This window comes from Alosa pseudoharengus, unplaced genomic scaffold (assembly GCF_046254945.1).
Source record: "Alosa pseudoharengus isolate Yale_2024_CS ecotype anadromous, Long Island Sound unplaced genomic scaffold, YU_APseudo_1.1 YU_APseudo_1.1_scf_4, whole genome shotgun sequence".
NCBI classification, from domain to species: domain Eukaryota; kingdom Metazoa; phylum Chordata; class Actinopteri; order Clupeiformes; family Clupeidae; genus Alosa; species Alosa pseudoharengus.
In genome coordinates, this window is record NW_027468774.1 from 6869282 (window position 1) to 6888165 (window position 18884).

Below are 18884 nucleotides of genomic sequence, written 5' to 3' on the forward strand. Positions count from 1 at the left end.
GTGTGGTCCGCAAGCTATCCCTATTGGTCGGGATGTGGTAAAATATAATATAGATGAGTTGTTTGCAATATTGAGCAATACTGAGAAACACTGCTCTAGATGGACCTCAATTTATAGATTTTTTATTGTTTATCACATGTTTCTTCATACCATCCCTAGAAAAGAAATGATCAAAGAAAGGTGATGTAGGTTTATTTCTGATGTATGGTGTTAACTGTGACTAATTATGAACCATGTGATGTAATTATCCAGCATTAAATTCTGACAAAAATGTAATATTGATTAAGTGGAACTAGACCTTTACCACTGTGGTTTAACTTTTCCTCAAAACAATGTATGAGACACATTGGCGTTACATTATGTAGCCCAGTCTAACGCTTTTTTAAATAAATAAATAAAATCGTATTGCATGGTCCAGGAATTATTCCACTTGCTGAAGGCAGAGTTTCACTCGTATCTGTGGAAATTTCTATGTAGGCTACATCCTAAGTGTTTACTGACATTCCTGATTCAGATGCTTTGTGCAGGTGACTCCAGATGTTTTGAATGCGCGCAAACGCTGGGGAATATGTCAGGTTGCTGTGCACATTTAAATGGCAATGGTTTTGAACTTCAAAATATATGTCAGCTGAACCGGCTTTGCAAGAGATTATCTTTGAGTTGGTTTGGTGACACCTAGACCTATGAGATTCAATCTAGACCTATGAGATTGTTTTCTACGCCTTGTGACGACCCAGTCTTGATTGTTGGTGACATCGTGGGCAGGAGCATCACCACTCCGCTACCACTGGTAGTTCCCGCACCGCTTCAGTTGCTCCGAGCAGCGAAAATCGCTGCGTGCGAGCAGCAGCATGTTTCCTAACCAGCTCTGGCGCAGCGGTCATATTTCTTCACAAGGATGGTGGTCGCGACGTTACAGGAACGCTGCGGGCGGCGCTTTCTATTCCGCTCGTCCTTACATTCCGTCTGCACGCCCCTCAGTTGCTGTGCGCCAGTTCTCTGCGGAGAGTGGAGGAAAGGACACCATGCAAAATCTGAACGAGCGCCTTGCCTCGTACTTGGACAAGGTAAGAACCAGACTGGAGAAAGATGAGACTATTGTGTAAGACTGTCGTAATGCTAAAGTGATAATCATAAAGTTGGTAGCGTCAGTCCTTGGTTTGCATTAGGATATGCTAAAAGTAAAATGTTGACCTTTTAAATGTTAAAAAAGCTGTTTGGTTAACAGAAAAGTTAGAGAACAGTCAGCAGGTTACACTGAGTTTTACCAGACAGACCACCCAAACTAAATGCCCCCTTTCAATTCATCTTTATGTGTGTGTGTGTGTGTGTGTGTGTGTGTGTGTGTGTGTGTGTGTGTGTGTGTGTGTGTGTGTTCTTAAAAAGGTGTCCGAGTTAGAGGCATCAAACCAGAAACTTGAACATCAGATCCAGGAGTATGTCAACAAGAAGGCGCCTGGGGAGCACCGAGAATTCACAGCGAAGTTTCAAACCATCACTGAGCTTCGCCAGCAGGTAGCCCCTGTCTGTCTCTGGATGACTTTAACCGATTTAATTTACACATGAACATGTTAGGCTGTCAAACTCTCAGCTGTCAATGTCTAGAAAATCATGAAAATACTGTCAAATGTAACAACATCAGTAACAGGCAGCGTAAGATGTACCAGACAGTGCAGTGTAAAACCAAATGTACCAGGCAGTCATGTGAAAAACATGTAAATATCCCCTACATTTTAACCCTCTGATATGGCATTTCAAAACTTGCTCAAAACTTGCAGAACCTGAGATCACTGGTGTGGAAGATAACTGATATAGGTCAGTAGCCTAACCCAACAGCAGATTGCAAGTCAGGGCTGGGTGCATCACACCCAGATTAAAGCAGCCCATCAGGCAACTTCATGTGTCACAGGAAGAGAACACTACTTAAATCCCCATGACATTTTGTTGGGCATCATTCAAGGCCACACCTCTTCTTTGGAATTTGTTGTTGTTCAATCTTTTGAGCGTTTTACCAAAAACTGACATAACGTTAACTGTTTACTGTTATCCCTCTGCATGGTGTTGCCATATGGCAACAGTTAATGTATTTTACTGTTTCTAATTGGTAGTAACACAAAACCTATATTTTATTATTTAAAAAGTGAAGAAGGGGGCTTTAATTTTGGTATGAAAAAATAATTGTTTTGTCACATGACGAGGATATGTTGTTAGTACTTCACATTTCTACAGAGACGTACCTCTATGACCACCAACACCTGCAGCTACCTTTGGATGGCCAAAATTCAGAATTTAGACATTATTTCTTTGAGAAAAATATTGAAACACTATCTGGACTATGTAAACATGAACAATTTATCATTAAAACAAATGTATATATAATGAGTTTTTTGTAAATTGGCAAAATATAATTGTTGCCATATGGCAACAGATGCAGTTATGGAACCTTTTTATGCCCATTCAACTGAATGACATCATAGGATTACAATATTACTGAATGACATCATATGAATACAATATTACAATTTTTGACAATATTTTAAAGTAAAAAAAACATTATGTACACTTTTATTTGTAATTCCAGACATATTGGAGTATTATACAATATTGTAAATGTTTACCAATTTGCAACATATATGTGGAATAAGGTCCAGATATTATAGTGACTGGAGCGGTAAGATGTATTTTGTGTTATTGTTCACTACACAGTCAACAGGCTTTTTTCATAATTTCTGTTTGGGATTTTGGTAAAGATAATAGCACATTGTTGGCTCATCCACCAATGAAGTGTCAGGATTAGCTATAATGCAGCAGGAGAACAACATTGATAAGCTTTGCCTACTCTGCTGTTTGGTTGTCCCAAACTTTGAGACGACCCATAGCCTACTCGCATTAACTGAATCTTATCAACCCGAACTGCGATGTTCCAGAGTGACAGGATGCAATACCTAATAATTTCACTGCCTACGGCATAACTGATACAGTGCGCCTAGGCCTACTGTTAAACACCTGAAAAATATTAAGCTGCTGTTTTCTTTTCATGACGAGCACTAGGCCTACGTTTGAATGATTTATGACTGAATGGAACGTTGCGTTTTTAAGCGCCAGAACTGCTTATCACGTCGTGTGACAAAGTTTACACCAACCATCATCTTCTAATGTAGGCCTATCCTTGTGTTGAGATGTCCATTCTCTTTGCCCTAGGCTATCATTTGTGCGTGAAGCATGTTTCAATTAAGACAGTACACAAGCTATTTTTATTGTTGTATTGAATGATTTCATGAATGAATTGTAGCCTACGCACAGTGCGTAGGCTACAGGATTACGGCTGGCGGCGCCACTGACCAAGGCCACAGTAGCCTGTGAACCTCTGATTTTCAAAGGGGAATCACGGCCAACGCAGGGGGCAACTTTTCTCTTCAATTTCACTTCCAAATTACTTTTTATTGTCTGAAGACATCTTTTGCAAGAATCTAACATTCTAAGCAACATCAAAGCAAATGCAAGCTAACCAAAGTGCAGTCGGTTCTCCCGCCATGGTTTTGGAATCACACACCTGCTGCATCTGAAGGCCCACGCATAATAAGGCCTACGCCTATCACACTACACGCCCCTGTTGTACGTCACATTAATAGCTGATGCTGCCTCCCCAAAATTCCGCATCATGTGAACAGATCAGCAGGCCTGCAAATTTTCACCTCGTTTTCAAGACACACGTTGCGGCAAAAAGACGTCTCATTGTTTTTTTTGTTGTTGTCGGGTCGGGTCAGGTTCGGGTAGTTAATCAGTGCATATTGAGGGTCGAGTGGGTGCAGATTGACTCTCCTGACGGGTCGGGTGGGTGCGGATGTTAAAAAACCTTAACCGGCGCAACACTACTGTTGAGCATATTGTAATGCAGCGTTGAATGGATGAATAGCTTACATAAGGGTACCCTGCACTTTTCAAAACACACTCAAGCTTATGGTTATTGTCCCCACCACTTCTAAAAACAAACTGACGCCCTTGCCCCCAGTACCCCCTGTAATTCGAACTATGGTTACATGTACACTGAAGACAATGAGGCCTTGACTGGAGTTAAGCATGCTTTGTATATCAAATCTATCATGACCAGATTTACCCCATCCAGCAGGTCTCAGGTCAGCTCTTTGCCTCTGATGAAAATTTAGGCAAATTGTTTTGTAAAAGCACTTACAATGTAACAACTATATGTAGGTACCCACAAATACATTATGCAAGTACAATGATAGTACCTGATAGTACATGTTGTTACACAGGTTGTACCACTGTACCTAATTAGGTAAGTACACTGTAACAGCGACACATTAAAATAAAGTGTTACCGTACTTTCTTTTAAATGGTCTGCTATTAATTGTTGCTGTTGCTGTGGGTGGTATGGTTGGCTTTGTCATCATTTGTGAAATTAAACCATGTGATTACTCTCTCTCTCTCTCTCTCTCTCTCTCTCTCTCTCTTTCTCTGTCTCTCTGTTTCTCTCTCCTGGTACAGATCACTGACTACTTCTGTGCAATTACGAAGTTAAATCTGCAGGTTCAACATGCCCAGTTTGAAACTCAAGACTATCAAATCAAGTTAGTGCACCCATACACTCTAGTGCACAAACACGCAGACAAACGATTTTCTATTTCACAAACTTCATTCAAAATCATGTATAAACAGAGTAACATACAGACGTAGACACTCACCCCATCCCTCTATGTGTCCTCTGCAGGACTGATGAGGAGGCGAAGATGTGCCTGTCCTCTGAGATGGAGGTCCACCTGCTGCAGGCGCTCCAGAGAGATGGAGAGGCCCAGAATGCCGAGCTGGAGTTTGAGCTCAGTCAGAAAGAAGAGGAGCTGGCCTACCTGAGTACAGAGCACCAGGATGTGAGATTCCCATTCTCCGTAGCTCTCTCTCTCTTTCTCTCTATCTATCGGACTCTCTCTCTCTCTGTCTCTTTCTCTCTCTCTCTCTCTCTGACTTTCTCTCTCTTCCTGCCGGATCAGAGCCTTTTAATGGGCCACACCCAAGGAACCTGTGATTACAGATGATTGTTTGTCCATTCTTTGTTCCACACTAGAATACAACATCTGCCCCCTCCATGGGGCCAACTAGAGACATGAAGCTGGGAAAGCTGGCATGTGATATTGTTTGCAATAGCTTATGTTATGCACTCTATACACAACTCCATTTTGGATTCGCTTATAGTGGCATATCAACTTCCTGTTTACAATAATACATTGGCAGATATGGCATTTTTCTATAGTCATTGTCTTCAAGACCATGTCTCACGGTAATGTAGACCGACTTTGTGAAAATATTGTGTGCCACTCCCTTCAGCATGGGAAAAGGCTTTCAAATGTTCTTAACCTTAACCAAGCAACTGATTAGATAACTTTAGCTATTTTGTTCAACTAGCAATAGCCTACTATATTAAAACTGACAGGCCAGTAATCTGGGTTTTTCTGTCATAGCCTACTGTGTACAGCATAAACAGGAAGTTGATTGGCCAGTATAAGCAAATCCAAAATGGAGTCGTGCATAGAGCCTATTGTTTGTGCTATGTGCTAGTTAGTGTAGTGTATCAGAGCACATGCACATACCCTTTAAGACTGTACTGTAACAACCCACATGTTCATCATATTTATTATGACCGCCGCGCAGCGAAGCGGCGGTCATATAGGTTTAGTCAGATTTTTTTTTTTTTTTTTTTTTTTTTTCGCATGTCCAAATTTCCGTCAATGAGTCCCGGGACACTGAAAGACCGGGGTAGACGAAACTTGGTGGGCACGTAACCCCATATGGATAGCATGGAACCATCGTTTTTCGTTTTGATCTGTAGCCCCCCCGCTGGACTGCACCCCCCGAAAGGAGGGTAGGGCAGACACAGTTTTCTGTGAATATCTCGAGAACCGTAAGGTTTAGGAGGACCATTTTTTTTTTGTAAGTTGATCTCAAGGGGCCATGTCAACCCATTCCATAACCACTCATTTCATGTATAGCGCCACCTAGTTAAACACAAAAAAGTAAAAATGAGGTGTTGTAATCGCAGGTATCTGTGACCTAACATAGTCAAAACTGCACGAAATTGGAAGTGTATGATCATTATGACACCCTCTGAATGCACGCCAAGTTTCGTGGAATTCCGTTCATGGGGGGCCACACAATAAATTAATTTATGTTACTATACACCAACTGGCCTGTAGGTGGCCGGAGACAGTTTTCTGTGAATATCTCGAGAACCGTAGGGCCTAGGAGGTCCACCTTTTTTTTGTATGTTGATCTCAAGGGGCCATGTCAACCCATCCCATTACCACTTATTTCATGTATAGCGCCACCTAGTTAAAAATTAAAAAGCAAAAATGTAGGTGTTTTCATCACAATATCTCTGGCTGACATGGTCAAAACTGCACGAAATTGAAAGTGTAGGATCATTATGACACCCTCCGAATGCATGCCAAGTTTTGTGTACTTTCGTTCATGGGGGGCCTTACAATAAAATAATTTATGTGTACATTTAGTGACGTACACCAACAAGGATTCCCGGGACACTGAAAGACCGGGGTACACAAAACTTGGTGGGCATGTACCCCCACATGGATAGCATGGAACCGTCTTTTTTCGTTTTGATCTGTAGCCTCCCCGCTGGACTGGACCCCCCGAAAGGAGGGTAGGCCAGACACAGTTCTCTGTGAATATCTTGAGAACTGTAGGGCCTAGGATGACCATTTTTTTTCCGTATATTTGCCTCCAGGGGTCATGTTAACCCATTTCATGTGCACACATGTGCACAAACAGATACACACGCACACACACACATTCACAGTAATCATACGTATGACATATACTCACACAGTAGACATATGTACGCTTCCATGCACAGGCACATACGCAGGCACACACACAAGCACGCACACACACACACACACACACTCACACACACACACACCCACACACATAACATAAACATAACACAAACAATCAAGAATTTCTCAGAATTATGAACAGGCAAGATGGAGGTGGGGTTGTATAAAATGAATTTTACATGTGAAATCTATGAACTAATCATGTTTTGGGACTTGTTGTCTAGCAGATACCAGTGAGAATTGAGTGTGGATAATGCAATTTAGTGAGACAGTTAGAATCATATAGGCCTTTCAGCGTGATTTCTTTTTGTGGAAAAAATGTGCTGGACTGGGCGGCGGTCATATTTTGTACCGCTCTGCGGTACATCTAGTTTTCCTTGTTATAGTCTTATTACCCTACACTTATTTCCTCTTCACAGAGACTTCTTGAGGTCCGGTCACTGGAATCTGGTTGTGTGAATGTGGAACTAGCCACCAAAGAGTCTGCAGATCTGATTCAGGAGCTTCATCACTTCAGAGAGCAGTGTATGGCTGTGGTCCAGAAAAACCAACGGGAGGTCGAGAAATGGTTTGATAAGAAGGTGGGTTGGAGCTAAAACAAATCAACACTAACGGGTATTTTTGAAATGTTGCATGATTTGGAATGTGAATGATTCACAAGCCTGCATGTGAAGGTTTTAGTAGGGGGAAGTATTAGAGATTAATTACAAACGTGATTAATGATTAATTAAACTTTCCTGTGTTTGTCATAATTTTAAAGGAACCATATGTAAGATTGTGGCCAAAACTGGTACTGCAATCACTTTCAAATTACTGTAGAGTGGTGTATCCCCTCCCCCTCCCCCCTGACTCGAGGTTGCCAACCCGGATGCCGAAACAATACTGACTTCCTGATTAGTAGATAGGTGGAGGGTGGCGCATCAGGCCAAAACACAACATGACATGACAAAACACAACATCAACATCAGTTGAGGGCTGCAACTTCACTTTTTCAATGACAATATCCTGGCTGGACTACTGTTGTCAGTGATATAAGTATTTGAAATGAACATGATTTCTTAATGTCTAGTGACATATCAGGGCCATTTTATGATTAATTGAAATACATTTCTTACATATGGTTCCTTTAAGTCTTTATTTGAAACAAAAACAAATCTGAAGAATATTCAGGTCCAATTTAAGCACTGTTATTAAGGACATAGTGAAGGTTAAGTAAGTGGAAGCTAATGAATACATTGCTGTGTATTGTGCAAATCTTTAATTGATGACAAGAGATGTGCCTGCAACTAGCTCCCATGGGTTTTTGCCCTTTTGGTATATGCTCCCCTCCCATGCCTTAGGCTTTGGGTTTGAGTCAAGTGTGTGATTACAGTATGCCTCAATGCATGTTTCACAAGATGCATGTATGCAGAGTGTAATTTATTTGAATTGAATTCTCTTTGAAGATGAGTGAGCTTCAGGCCCAAGAGACACACAACTCGACAGAGACTGAATCCAGCACAACGGGTCTGCGCGAGCTCAAGCAAACTTTCCAGAATCTATCCATTGAGCTGCAACAACTGCACTCTCAGGTAAAATGTCATAAATCACTTCTCCAGGGACCCATGTTGTATAACTGTTCTTTACAGCAAAGTTGGCTGTCTGATCTCGTGGCCCAAGACATTTCAGAAACTATGCAACACAACTATGACCTCAAAAACGTCTGCTTTACACAGGTTAAACCTGATATATTGGTATTGAAATGCATGGTTGTCTTGACTTTGGGGCAGTCATGGCCTACTGGTTAGGGCTTCGGGCTTGGAACCGAAGGGTGGCCAGTTCAATCCCCGACCAGTGGGAACGGCTAAAGTGCCCTTGAGCAAGGCACCTAACCCCTCACTGCTCCCCGAGCGCCACTGTAGCAAGGCAGCTCACTGCTCCGTGTTAGTGTGTGCTTCAACTCACTGTGTGCTCTCTGTGTTCACTAATTCACGGATAGGATAAATGCAGAGACCAAATTCCTTGTATACGCAAGTATACTTGGCCTAAAAAGGGCATACCGTTCATGTTCATGTTCGTACTTTTTTTCCTTTTTTTCTGTTTTACCTTTTTTTTCATTTTCACAAAGTTGCAAAGTTGCAAAAAGCTGTTTTCTTTTCTGTAGCCTTTTTATTACTGGTTACAGTAACATTCGTAAGTGGGGGAGTGTGCCCTGATAGGATCATAATTTCTGATCTTCAGATGCATCTCCCATTTCTCTTCTCATTACACCCCCCAACAGATGTCCTTCTTAGAGCAAAACAAGATGGAGATGACAACCAGGTATAGCCAGTGCCTCCTTCAGTATCAGATAAGGGTGAACAGCCTGGAAGATGAGCTTCGAAGGCTTCGCTCAGACATCAACCAGCAGGGGACATTATATCAGCAGCTACTTGACATCAAGACTCACCTGGAACTAGAGATTGCACAATATAGGAAAATCCTGGATGGAGAGGGCATCAGGTAAGGACACAGATATGGTGCCAATTGTTTTTTTACATGGTCAATGTTTAAATGTACTTTTTACATATAGTAGAGCAGCTACAAGGCCAATTTGGCAAGAATCGTGCAAATTATGATACAAGCATGAAACTTGGTAGGTATGTGCTTATGACCAATACAATCAAATCTACCTGATTGGCCACTTGAAATGGTGGCCATTTTCCAAGATGGCCGCCAAAAAAGACCCCAGAAATTGATTTATTGCATAGAATTGACCTAGCAAATTATGATACAAGCACGAAACTCAACATGTATGTGCTCAAGAGCAATACAATAAAATCTACCTGATTGGCCACTTGAAATGGTGGCCATTTTCCAAGATGGCTGCCAAAAAAGACCCTAGAAATTGATTTATTGCACAGAATTGTCAAAGCAAATTATGATGGACGCATGAAATTTGGCATGGATGTGATCAAGACCAATACAATCAAATCCACTTGATTTGCTACTTGAAATGCTCGCCATTTTCCAAGATGGCGTCCAAAAAGACCCGAGAAATTTGCAAATTTCAAATGTGCAAATTGCAAATGTGGTGTAAATAATTGTTCACTCTCCTTAAATATGTTTCCATAGATAATGAAGTGATACAGATATTAAAAATGTTCCACAATGACAAATAAGCCACTTATGACACACAAATAGCATGGTGATAACATGCTAATAATGCCAGTTCTTAATGTAAATGGAGGGCGTTGCGTAATGCCACCCCCCACCCCCCCAAACAAATAAAATGGTTATGACATGCTAATAATACAATGACACTAATATGCTAATAACGGCAATTCATGGTTTTCTCCATGTTGCTGTTAAATAAAAGATGCGTGTACACCAGAAACAACCTCAGCTACCAAGTAGCCAAGGTCGTTGAAGAAGCTTTGTCATGAATTCGCTTTTTTCGCTCTGGACATGACATTGACATGTTTGATTTAGCTAATCACATAACGGCTCTGGCTTGTCAGCCTGAGACATTCGAAGATAAGAGCATTCCAATTGTTTTTTGCCGAACTGCTCATTACCATTATATTAGCTGACTTTTAATTGCTAAATCGCTTAATCGCTCTGGTCGCCCAGATTGGTTCGCTCCCGGCGAATTGACTTTAGTCGCTTTATTCGCCGACCCTTCATAGACAAATAATGACTTCCGTCTTTCCGGCCGCATAGGTCGCTTTTGGTTTTACATGCAAATAACAGAGGTAACAGTTATTAATGACAAATAAGCCCCTTATAACACACTGATAACATGGTGATAACATGCTAATAATGACAATTCTTGATGTCAATGGAGGGTGGTGCGTGATGCGATACCATTGTGGTAATAATATGCTTTTTGCATATTATTACTTAATTCCAAAGGGTGAAATGTTGATGGTGTTTTCTTAAAAACACAATTGAAAAATTTCTCACATTTGCTGTGAAATGGACTGTTATTTTTGCCATGCTGAGATACTTACTGCCATATTGTTCTTCTTGGCATCCGAGTTCTTTGCCTTGTTACAGTTACCAAAAAAAAACAAAAAAAACATGCTCTGTGATCGCCTGCTCTGGTTGTACAGTCGTATTTTAGATAGGCAAGTTGGTGCACGGCTCTGTCAGTCCTGATGCTGTTGCATACGCTCTCTTCTATTGTCCCTCTGTGAGATTTCTAAGATTAATTTAGCCCTTCCAGGGTTTGTAGTCTTTGTACATAGTTCATTTGTGAAACACTGAATCTCAGTTATGTGCCTTTTTGCTTGATTTTTGCTTGATTGAATTTCCAATGACTTCATCATAGAAGGAAACAGAAATGTAGTGAATGTTAACATTGATTTGGGCCACATCTGCTAAATTAATTGCAATTAATGAAGTTCTAGTGTCTTATTTGGTGGCCATCTTTAAAAATGGCTGCCATATTACATTTTCAAGTTGCAAATGAGGTGGATTTGATTATATTGCTCTTTAGCACAAACACACAAAATTACATACTTGTATCATAATTTTCTTGCTCACTTCTGGGCTAAATTCAGTCTTTTGGCAGCCATATTGTAAAATGGCTTCCATTTCAAGTGGTGAGTCAGGTAGATTTGATTGTATTGTTTTTTTAGCACATTCATGCCAAAATTCATGCTTGTATAATAACTTGCTTGATCAATTCTGTGCAACAAAGCCATTTCTATGGTATTTTTTGGCGGCCATCTTGGAAAATGGCCATCATTTAAACTGGAAAATCAGTTAGAATGTATTGTGTTGGTCTTAAGCACATACCTGCCAAATTTCATGGCTGTATCATAATTTCCTTTGTCAAATCTGTACAACAAATCAATTTTTAGAGTTTTTCATGGTGGCCATTTTGGAAAATGGCCGCCATTAAAAATGGCAAATCAGGCAGATTTTATTGTATTGGTCTTGAGCACATACATGCCTAATTTCATGCTTGTATCATAATATCTTTGGTCAATTCTGAGCAATAAATCAATTTCTGGGGTCTTTTTTGGCGGCCATCTTGGAAAATGGCCGCCATTTCAAGTGGCCAATCAGGTAGATTTGATTGTATTGGTCTTGAGCACATACCTGCCGAATTCCACGCTTCTATCATAATTTGCACGATTTTTCCTGTAGCCGCTCTACTAATAGAAGAAAAAAGTGTTGAAACTTATTTTATCTTTCTCTTCCATTAGTGAGTGCGTTTCCGGCTCAAACATCAGTGCTGTCACCTCCAAGCACACCTCCAGCATCGACACCGGTTTTAAAGCCAGTACCACAACCTACAGTGCTCTAACAAATGGCTCACTTGACCACAAACAGACGTCTAGTTCAGCAGTCTCCTCCTCCAGTGCCGAAGGACGCACAGGAAAAACGAGAAGAGAGATCATTCAAAGCCGCTTCCTGGGTGAAGGGTCAACTGGCACTTTGGTGGTGCAAGAACAGATAATTATTTCAAAACAGAACAAACCAGTTGCCAGTGAGAGAGAACAACCAACATTTACAAAGAGCGCCTCTAGTGTCCAAAGATCTACCATTAGTAACCTTCATAACACAGCAACAACCACATCTCAGATCAGTCATGTTGACAGTCAGGCTAGTGCAGAATCTCAGGTTCCTAAAGGCTTTTCAGACCAAATTGGTCATGCAAAAGATGCCACTATCAGCATTCATACCACTAAGACAGTAGAGATGAAGAATACTGCTAATGCAGCTGATTCTAGGCCTGAAGAGAGATCAGTTGAAGGTAAGTCAGTATCAGAGACACAAACAAACCTGGCTACTGCTGAAACGCAGGTTGTTAAAGCAGGAAAGAACACAGCTGAAAAACGAACAAAGACTAGCATTTTTGAAAAGGTCATGGCGTGGAATGCTCCCCAAGATCTGGCAGATATGAACATTGAAGAAAGTGACATTGAGGTATTAGCCCCAGAAAGCACTGTTGAGGTAAAGACCACTAAAAATGCAGTTGTTTCTAGTGCTATGGGAAGTCTACTGAATACTGGTATTGCTACCAGTGTTGTTGAGTCTAACATTGTCCAAGGTCATATTGAGATATCAGCTCCTGAAAGCACTGTTGAGGTTGCGACTACTAGAACAGTAGTTGGTACAAGTGCTATGGAAAGTCTACTGAATGCTGGCATTGCTACTAGTGCTGTTCTGTCTAACATTGATCAAGGTCAAGTTGAGATATCAGCTCCTGAAAGCACTGTTGAGGTTAAGACCTCTCGAAGTGTAGTTGGTACAAGTCTACTGAATGCTGGCATTGCTACTAGTGCTGTTCGGTCTAACATTGATCAAGGTCAAGTTGAGATATCAGCTCCTGAAAACACTGTTGAGATTGTGACTACTAGAACAGTAGTTGGTACAAGTGCAATGGAAGGTCTACTGAATACTGGCATTGCTACTAGTGCTGTTGAGTCTAACATTGATCAAGGTCAAGTGGAGATATCATCTCCTGACAGCAGTGTTGAACTTAAGACTACTAGAACTGTAGTTGGTACAAGTGCTATGGAAAGTTTACTGAATGCTGGCATTGCTACTAGTGTTGTTCTGTCTAACATTGATCAAGATCAAGTTCAGATATCAGCTCCTGAAAGTACTGTTGAAGTTAAGACTTCTCGAAGTCTACTGAATGCTGGCATTGCTACTAGTGCTGTTCGGTCTAACATTGATCAAGGTCAAGTTGAGATATCAGCTCCTGAAAACACTGTTGAGATTGTGACTACTAGAACAGTAGTTGGTACAAGTGCAATGGAAGGTCTACTAAATACTGGCATTGCTACTAGTGCTGTTGAGTCTAACATTGATCAAGGTCAAGTGGAGATATCATCTCCTGACAGCAGTGTTGAACTTAAGACTACTAGAACTGTAGTTGGTACAAGTGCTATGGAAAGTTTACTGAATGCTGGCATTGCTACTAGTGTTGTTCTGTCTAACATTGATCAAGATCAAGTTCAGATATCAGCTCCTGAAAGTACTGTTGAAGTTAAGACTTCTCGAAGTGTAGTTGGTACAAGTGCTATGGAAAGTCTACTGAATGCTGGCATTGCTACTAGTGCTGTTCTGTCTAACATTGTCCAAGGTCAAGTTGAGACATCGGCTCCTGAAAGTACTGTTGAAGTTAAGACTTCTCGAAGTGTAGTTGGTACAAGTGCTATGGAAAGTCTACTGAATACTGGCATTGCTACAAGTGCTATTGAGTCTAACATTGTCCAAGGTCAAGTAGAGATATCAGCTCCTGACAGCAGTGTTGAACTTAAGACTACTAGAACTATAGTTGGTACAAGTGCTATGGAAAGTCTACTGAATGCTGGATTTGCTACTAGTGCTGTTCTGTCTAACACTGATCAAGCAAAAACCACATCTCACAGTCAGGCTAGCGCAGAATCTCAGGTTCGTAAAAGCTTGTCAGACCAAATTGGTCATGCAAAAGATGCCACTATCAGCATTCATACCACTAAGACAGTAGAGATGAAGAATACTGCTAATGCAGCTGATTCTAGGCCTGAAGAGAGATCAGTTGAAGTTAAGTCAGTATCAGAGACACAAACAAACCTGGCTACTGCTGAAACGCAGGTTGTTAAAGCAGGAAAGAACACAGCTGAAAAACGAACAAAGACTAGCATTTTTGAAAAGGTCATGACGTGGAATGCTTCCCAAGATCTGGCAGATAGGAACATTGAAGAAAGTGACATTGAGGTATTAGCCCCAGAAAGCACTGTTGAGGTAAAGACCACTAAAAATGCAGTTGTTTCTAGTGCTATGGGAAGTCTACTGAATACTGGTATTGCTACCAGTGTTGTTGAGTCTAACATTGTCCAAGGTCATATTGAGATATCAGCTCCTGAAAGCACTGTTGAGGTTGCGACTACTAGAACAGTAGTTGGTACAAGTGCTATGGAAAGTCTACTAAATGCTGGCATTGCTACTAGTGCTGTTCTGTCTAACATTGATCGAGGTCAAGTTGAGATATCAGCTCCTGAAAGCACTGTTGAGGTTAAGACCTCTCGAAGTGTAGTTGGTACAAGTGCTATGGAAAGTCTACTGAATGCTGGCATTGCTACTAGTGCTGTTCGGTCTAACATTGTCCAAGGTCAAGTTGAGACATCAGCTCCTGAAAGTACTGTTGAAGTTAAGACTTCTCGAAGTGTAGTTGGTACAAGTGCTATGGAAAGTCTACTAAATACTGGCATTGCTACAAGTGCTATTGAGTCTAACATTGTCCAAAGTCAAGTTGAGATATCAGCTCCTGACAGCAGTGTTGAACTTAAGACTACTAGAACTGTAGTTGGTACAAGTGCTATGGAAAGTCTACTGAATGCTGGCATTGCTACTAGTGCTGTTCTGTCTAACATTGATCCAGGTCAAGTTGAGACATCAGCTCCTGAAAGAACTGTTGAAGTTAAGACTTCTCAAAGTGTAGTTGGTACAAGTGCTATGGAAAGTCTACTGAATGCTGGCATAGCTACTAGTGCTGTTCTGTCTAACATTGTCCAAGGTCAAGTTGAGACATCAGCTCCTGAAAGTACTGTTGAAGTTAAGACTTCTCGAAGTGTAGTTGGTACAAGTGCTATGGAAAGTCTACTGAATACTGGCATTGCTACAAGTGCTATTGAGTCTAACATTGTCCAAGGTCAAGTTGAGATATCAGCTCCTGACAGCAGTGTTGAACTTAAGACTACTAGAACTGTAGTTGGTACAAGTGCTATGGAAAGTCTACTGAATGCTGGCATTGCTACTAGTGCTGTTCTGTCTAACATTGATCAAGGTCAAGTTGAGACATCAGCTCCTGACAGCAGTGTTGAGATTAACACCTCAAGAATTACAGTTGGTACAAGTGAAAGTCTTCTGAATACTGGTAGCATGGCTGGAACTGTTGAGACTGACGTTGTTCAGTGTATGGCTCAGACACCATCTCTGCAAACCACTGTTGAGACCACCAATACTGAAAGTACTGAAACCACTGAGAGTGTCCCGAAGGCTGTAGGCGAAATAAGGGCTTTTGAGACTAGCACCAGTTCCAGTACCAGTAGTCTCTTGACTACTCCTCAGGTTGTCGTTGAGACAAACATTGTTCAAGGCGTCAAGGAGACACAAGTTCCTCAAAATGTAGGTACTGAAAATATCATTGAAACCCTTGTTCTCGAGAGTATAGCTGAGGTGAGCATCCCTGATCCTGCTGTTCAGTTGAATACTTCTCAGAGTGGCAGTGTTGAAGACATAGCTACTGGGAAAAGTGCAGTGAATAGGCAGAATATCAACAACAGAGACAATCAGTTGTCCAACGGAACCAAGAACAGGTATGAGCTCATGTACAAAGGGTCAGGGACGAGTACAACAAGACAAGACTCTCAAACAGCCAGCGTCCTTCAATCTAGAAATCCATATCTCAATCAGTCAGCTTCCACAGGACATACTGATTTGCCCATCGTTGGTGGAGGTACCGAGGGCTTAACCTGGGATGCCGTGGCTCGCAATAGTGGTAAAAGCAGTCAAGTCATTATTGGTAGTTCCCAACGCGAAGCCAGGATTAGTCAGGCACGAAAGACAACCCACACAGAGGGAAGAGTCGAGGTCACAAACACCAGTCCAGGTAGTGAGCAGAGAATGACTCGCCAGAGAAACATTAGTCCTAACAGAAATGTGTACAGCAGTCCAGGGTCTCAGCGGACGAGGTTGAATAGCACTGGCAGTGTGGGATCGGACTCTGGAATAGGCTGTGGTACAGGGATGGGCGGCTTCTCCGGTCTCACCAAGCCCGGAGTGGTCAGCAGCGCAGGCACTGGCGTCTGGATCATGAGCTCAGAGAATGATAGTCCGTACACCATCAGCACCAGAAGCAGAGGCAGTGGGGATAAGATCACCACCTATGGGAGCGGGGTGAGCTCGGGCAGAATCAGCACCACAGGAAGTGGAAATAGAATCAGCAGCACAGGAAGTGGTGGGTGGATCAGCAACTCAGGAAGTGGGAATAGAATCAGCTACGCAGGAAGTGGAAACCGAATTAGCAGTGCAGGAAGTGGAAATAGAATCAGCTATGCAGGAAGTGGAGGGAGGCTCAGTAGCTCAGGAAGTGGTGGGAGGATTAGCAGCGCAGGAAGTGGAAATAGAATCAGCAGTGCAGGAAGTGGAAATAGAATCAGCAGTGCAGGAACTGGAAATAGAATCAACAGTGCAGGAAGTGGAAATAGAATCAGCAGTGCAGGAAGTGGTGGCAGGATCAGCAGTGCTGGCATTGGGAACACCAGGATCAGCATGGGCACTCCCATGGGCAGCTCTGCCAACAGGACGGTCATCCGTAGCACCGGCAGTTCTGGCGGAGGAAGCAACCGAGACCGAATCAGTGTCTGCAAGATAGCCGCCCTCTCCAAAGCAGCTGCAGTGAAGGAGAAATCAATGGAGAGCCAGGGTAAGTTACAGGAGGCAAACCATAGTCTGGGAATCACTAAAAGTGTAAGATGAAAAATGTATCACATTCACAATGTGGAAATCTGATCAAGCACTAGATCCAGAAACAGATTACACATACAATTCACCTTCTAGAAAACATACAATTCACCTTCTAGAAAACATGAAATTCACCCTCTAGTTTCATTAAAACAGTAGTACTTTAAAATGACATTTAACTAAGCTACATGTATCAGGAAGAACACATTAGTAAGGAGCTTCACCGGTTATGATTTTCATTTTGTGCTTATTATTCTTCATTCAACCCCTAGGCCTGCTGCAGATGAAGTTGGGGAGTCAAGGAACAGTTGATCCAGATGAGGAGTTGAACATACCAGCTGTTCCATAAGACTTGGGAGGCCGCTTTACTCTGTTAATTATTATTCCACATATGACTACTCATTATAACAAAATGTGAATGTGACTTCATGGATATTGGATTGTACTTGTCAGTGTAGTTTTATTTTTCTAGAACACATATCTTTTGTGAAGACTGTCAATCAAAAGCTATTTCATGTTTTATATATATATATATAGTAAAAAAAGCACCCAGCAAAGTTTAGTTCCTGCATAAAGAACTGCTGTGTTCCTAATTCCTTTATGTATTTTCTATACATCCATTGCGTTAAAACGTAAACCTTAACTTGACTAAAGGTCATTGGATAAGACAAGTAATGTACAGTTGGTTAGCCATATAAAGTAATTCATGATATTTTTTCAAGGGCATTTCAGGGTCACGATTAGTCGTTTTGGTTAATAATGCGTCAGCCAAATGTAATGTAATTACTGTTATTGTTGCATGGCTGAAATATAAAAGTCCTGTATTGTAAGTGTGGCCTTGTTTGAAAATAAAGTCTGAATATTAATTAACAGTCTTTCATGTCTCAACAAGAACCTTATACTGCAAGACATAGCATGTCTTTCAGCGCTGTAACTGGATACATAATTATGGTATAGTGCCTGTTTAGAAAATCCTCCTTTACATCCTTGACAAAACTATTCTTTGGCCATATATTGATCAATTGGTATGTTTCTGACCAATGTGTATTAAAAGTGTTAGTAGAGGGTGGATACTGTCTTGTGCAGTAGTTACGTCAACCACACTGCCCACACCTGTCAGTCCCCCAACCTAATGCTAGTGCTTCAGGGTCATATTCTCAACGCTTGCACGCCCGCCTGGCCCCTATATTCTCAAGTCTGCTCGTTTATCTCCGGCCTGGGATTGTGTGTCTCAAAACACTAGTTACACTGACCTTATAAAAGTGCTGCATTAGAGTGCAATATACTATGTGTGAAATTGGCTTGCAGGTCCAGGCCTGTAATACAGAGCATCCATTACACTGACTTGATTACAGTTTTTTCACTTTAGTGCATTTCTCGAATCATCATTAATGTTTGCACAACAGTTGGTATGTAGTGGATTATCTGCACAAGGAAAAATCAAAGTCCTTTTAGGCAAGTCCCTCCACTCGGCGGCCATATGACAACCATTTTTGGGCACTCGTCGGGCATCCATTTCGGCAGAAATGCGCGTGCCCAAGGCTTCACGACACCAATCTTGCTCCAGTGGCGAGATCACAACACATAATT

General features: G+C 41.6%; 1 protein-coding gene across 1 annotated transcript; it reads left to right on the forward strand.

Moving 5' to 3' along the window:
- Positions 1 to 780: 780 nt before the first annotated feature.
- LOC143103290 (uncharacterized) lies at positions 781 to 18125 on the forward strand. The gene is made up of 9 exons (XM_076267104.1): positions 781 to 1067; positions 1387 to 1515; positions 4507 to 4589; positions 4730 to 4886; positions 7286 to 7447; positions 8312 to 8437; positions 9127 to 9347; positions 12041 to 17256; positions 17567 to 18125. The coding sequence occupies exons 1-9, from the start codon at positions 852 to 854 to the stop codon at positions 17641 to 17643; spliced, it is 6387 nt and encodes a 2128-aa protein (XP_076123219.1). The 5' UTR covers positions 781 to 851; the 3' UTR covers positions 17644 to 18125.
- The last annotated feature ends 759 nt before the right edge of the window (positions 18126 to 18884 follow it).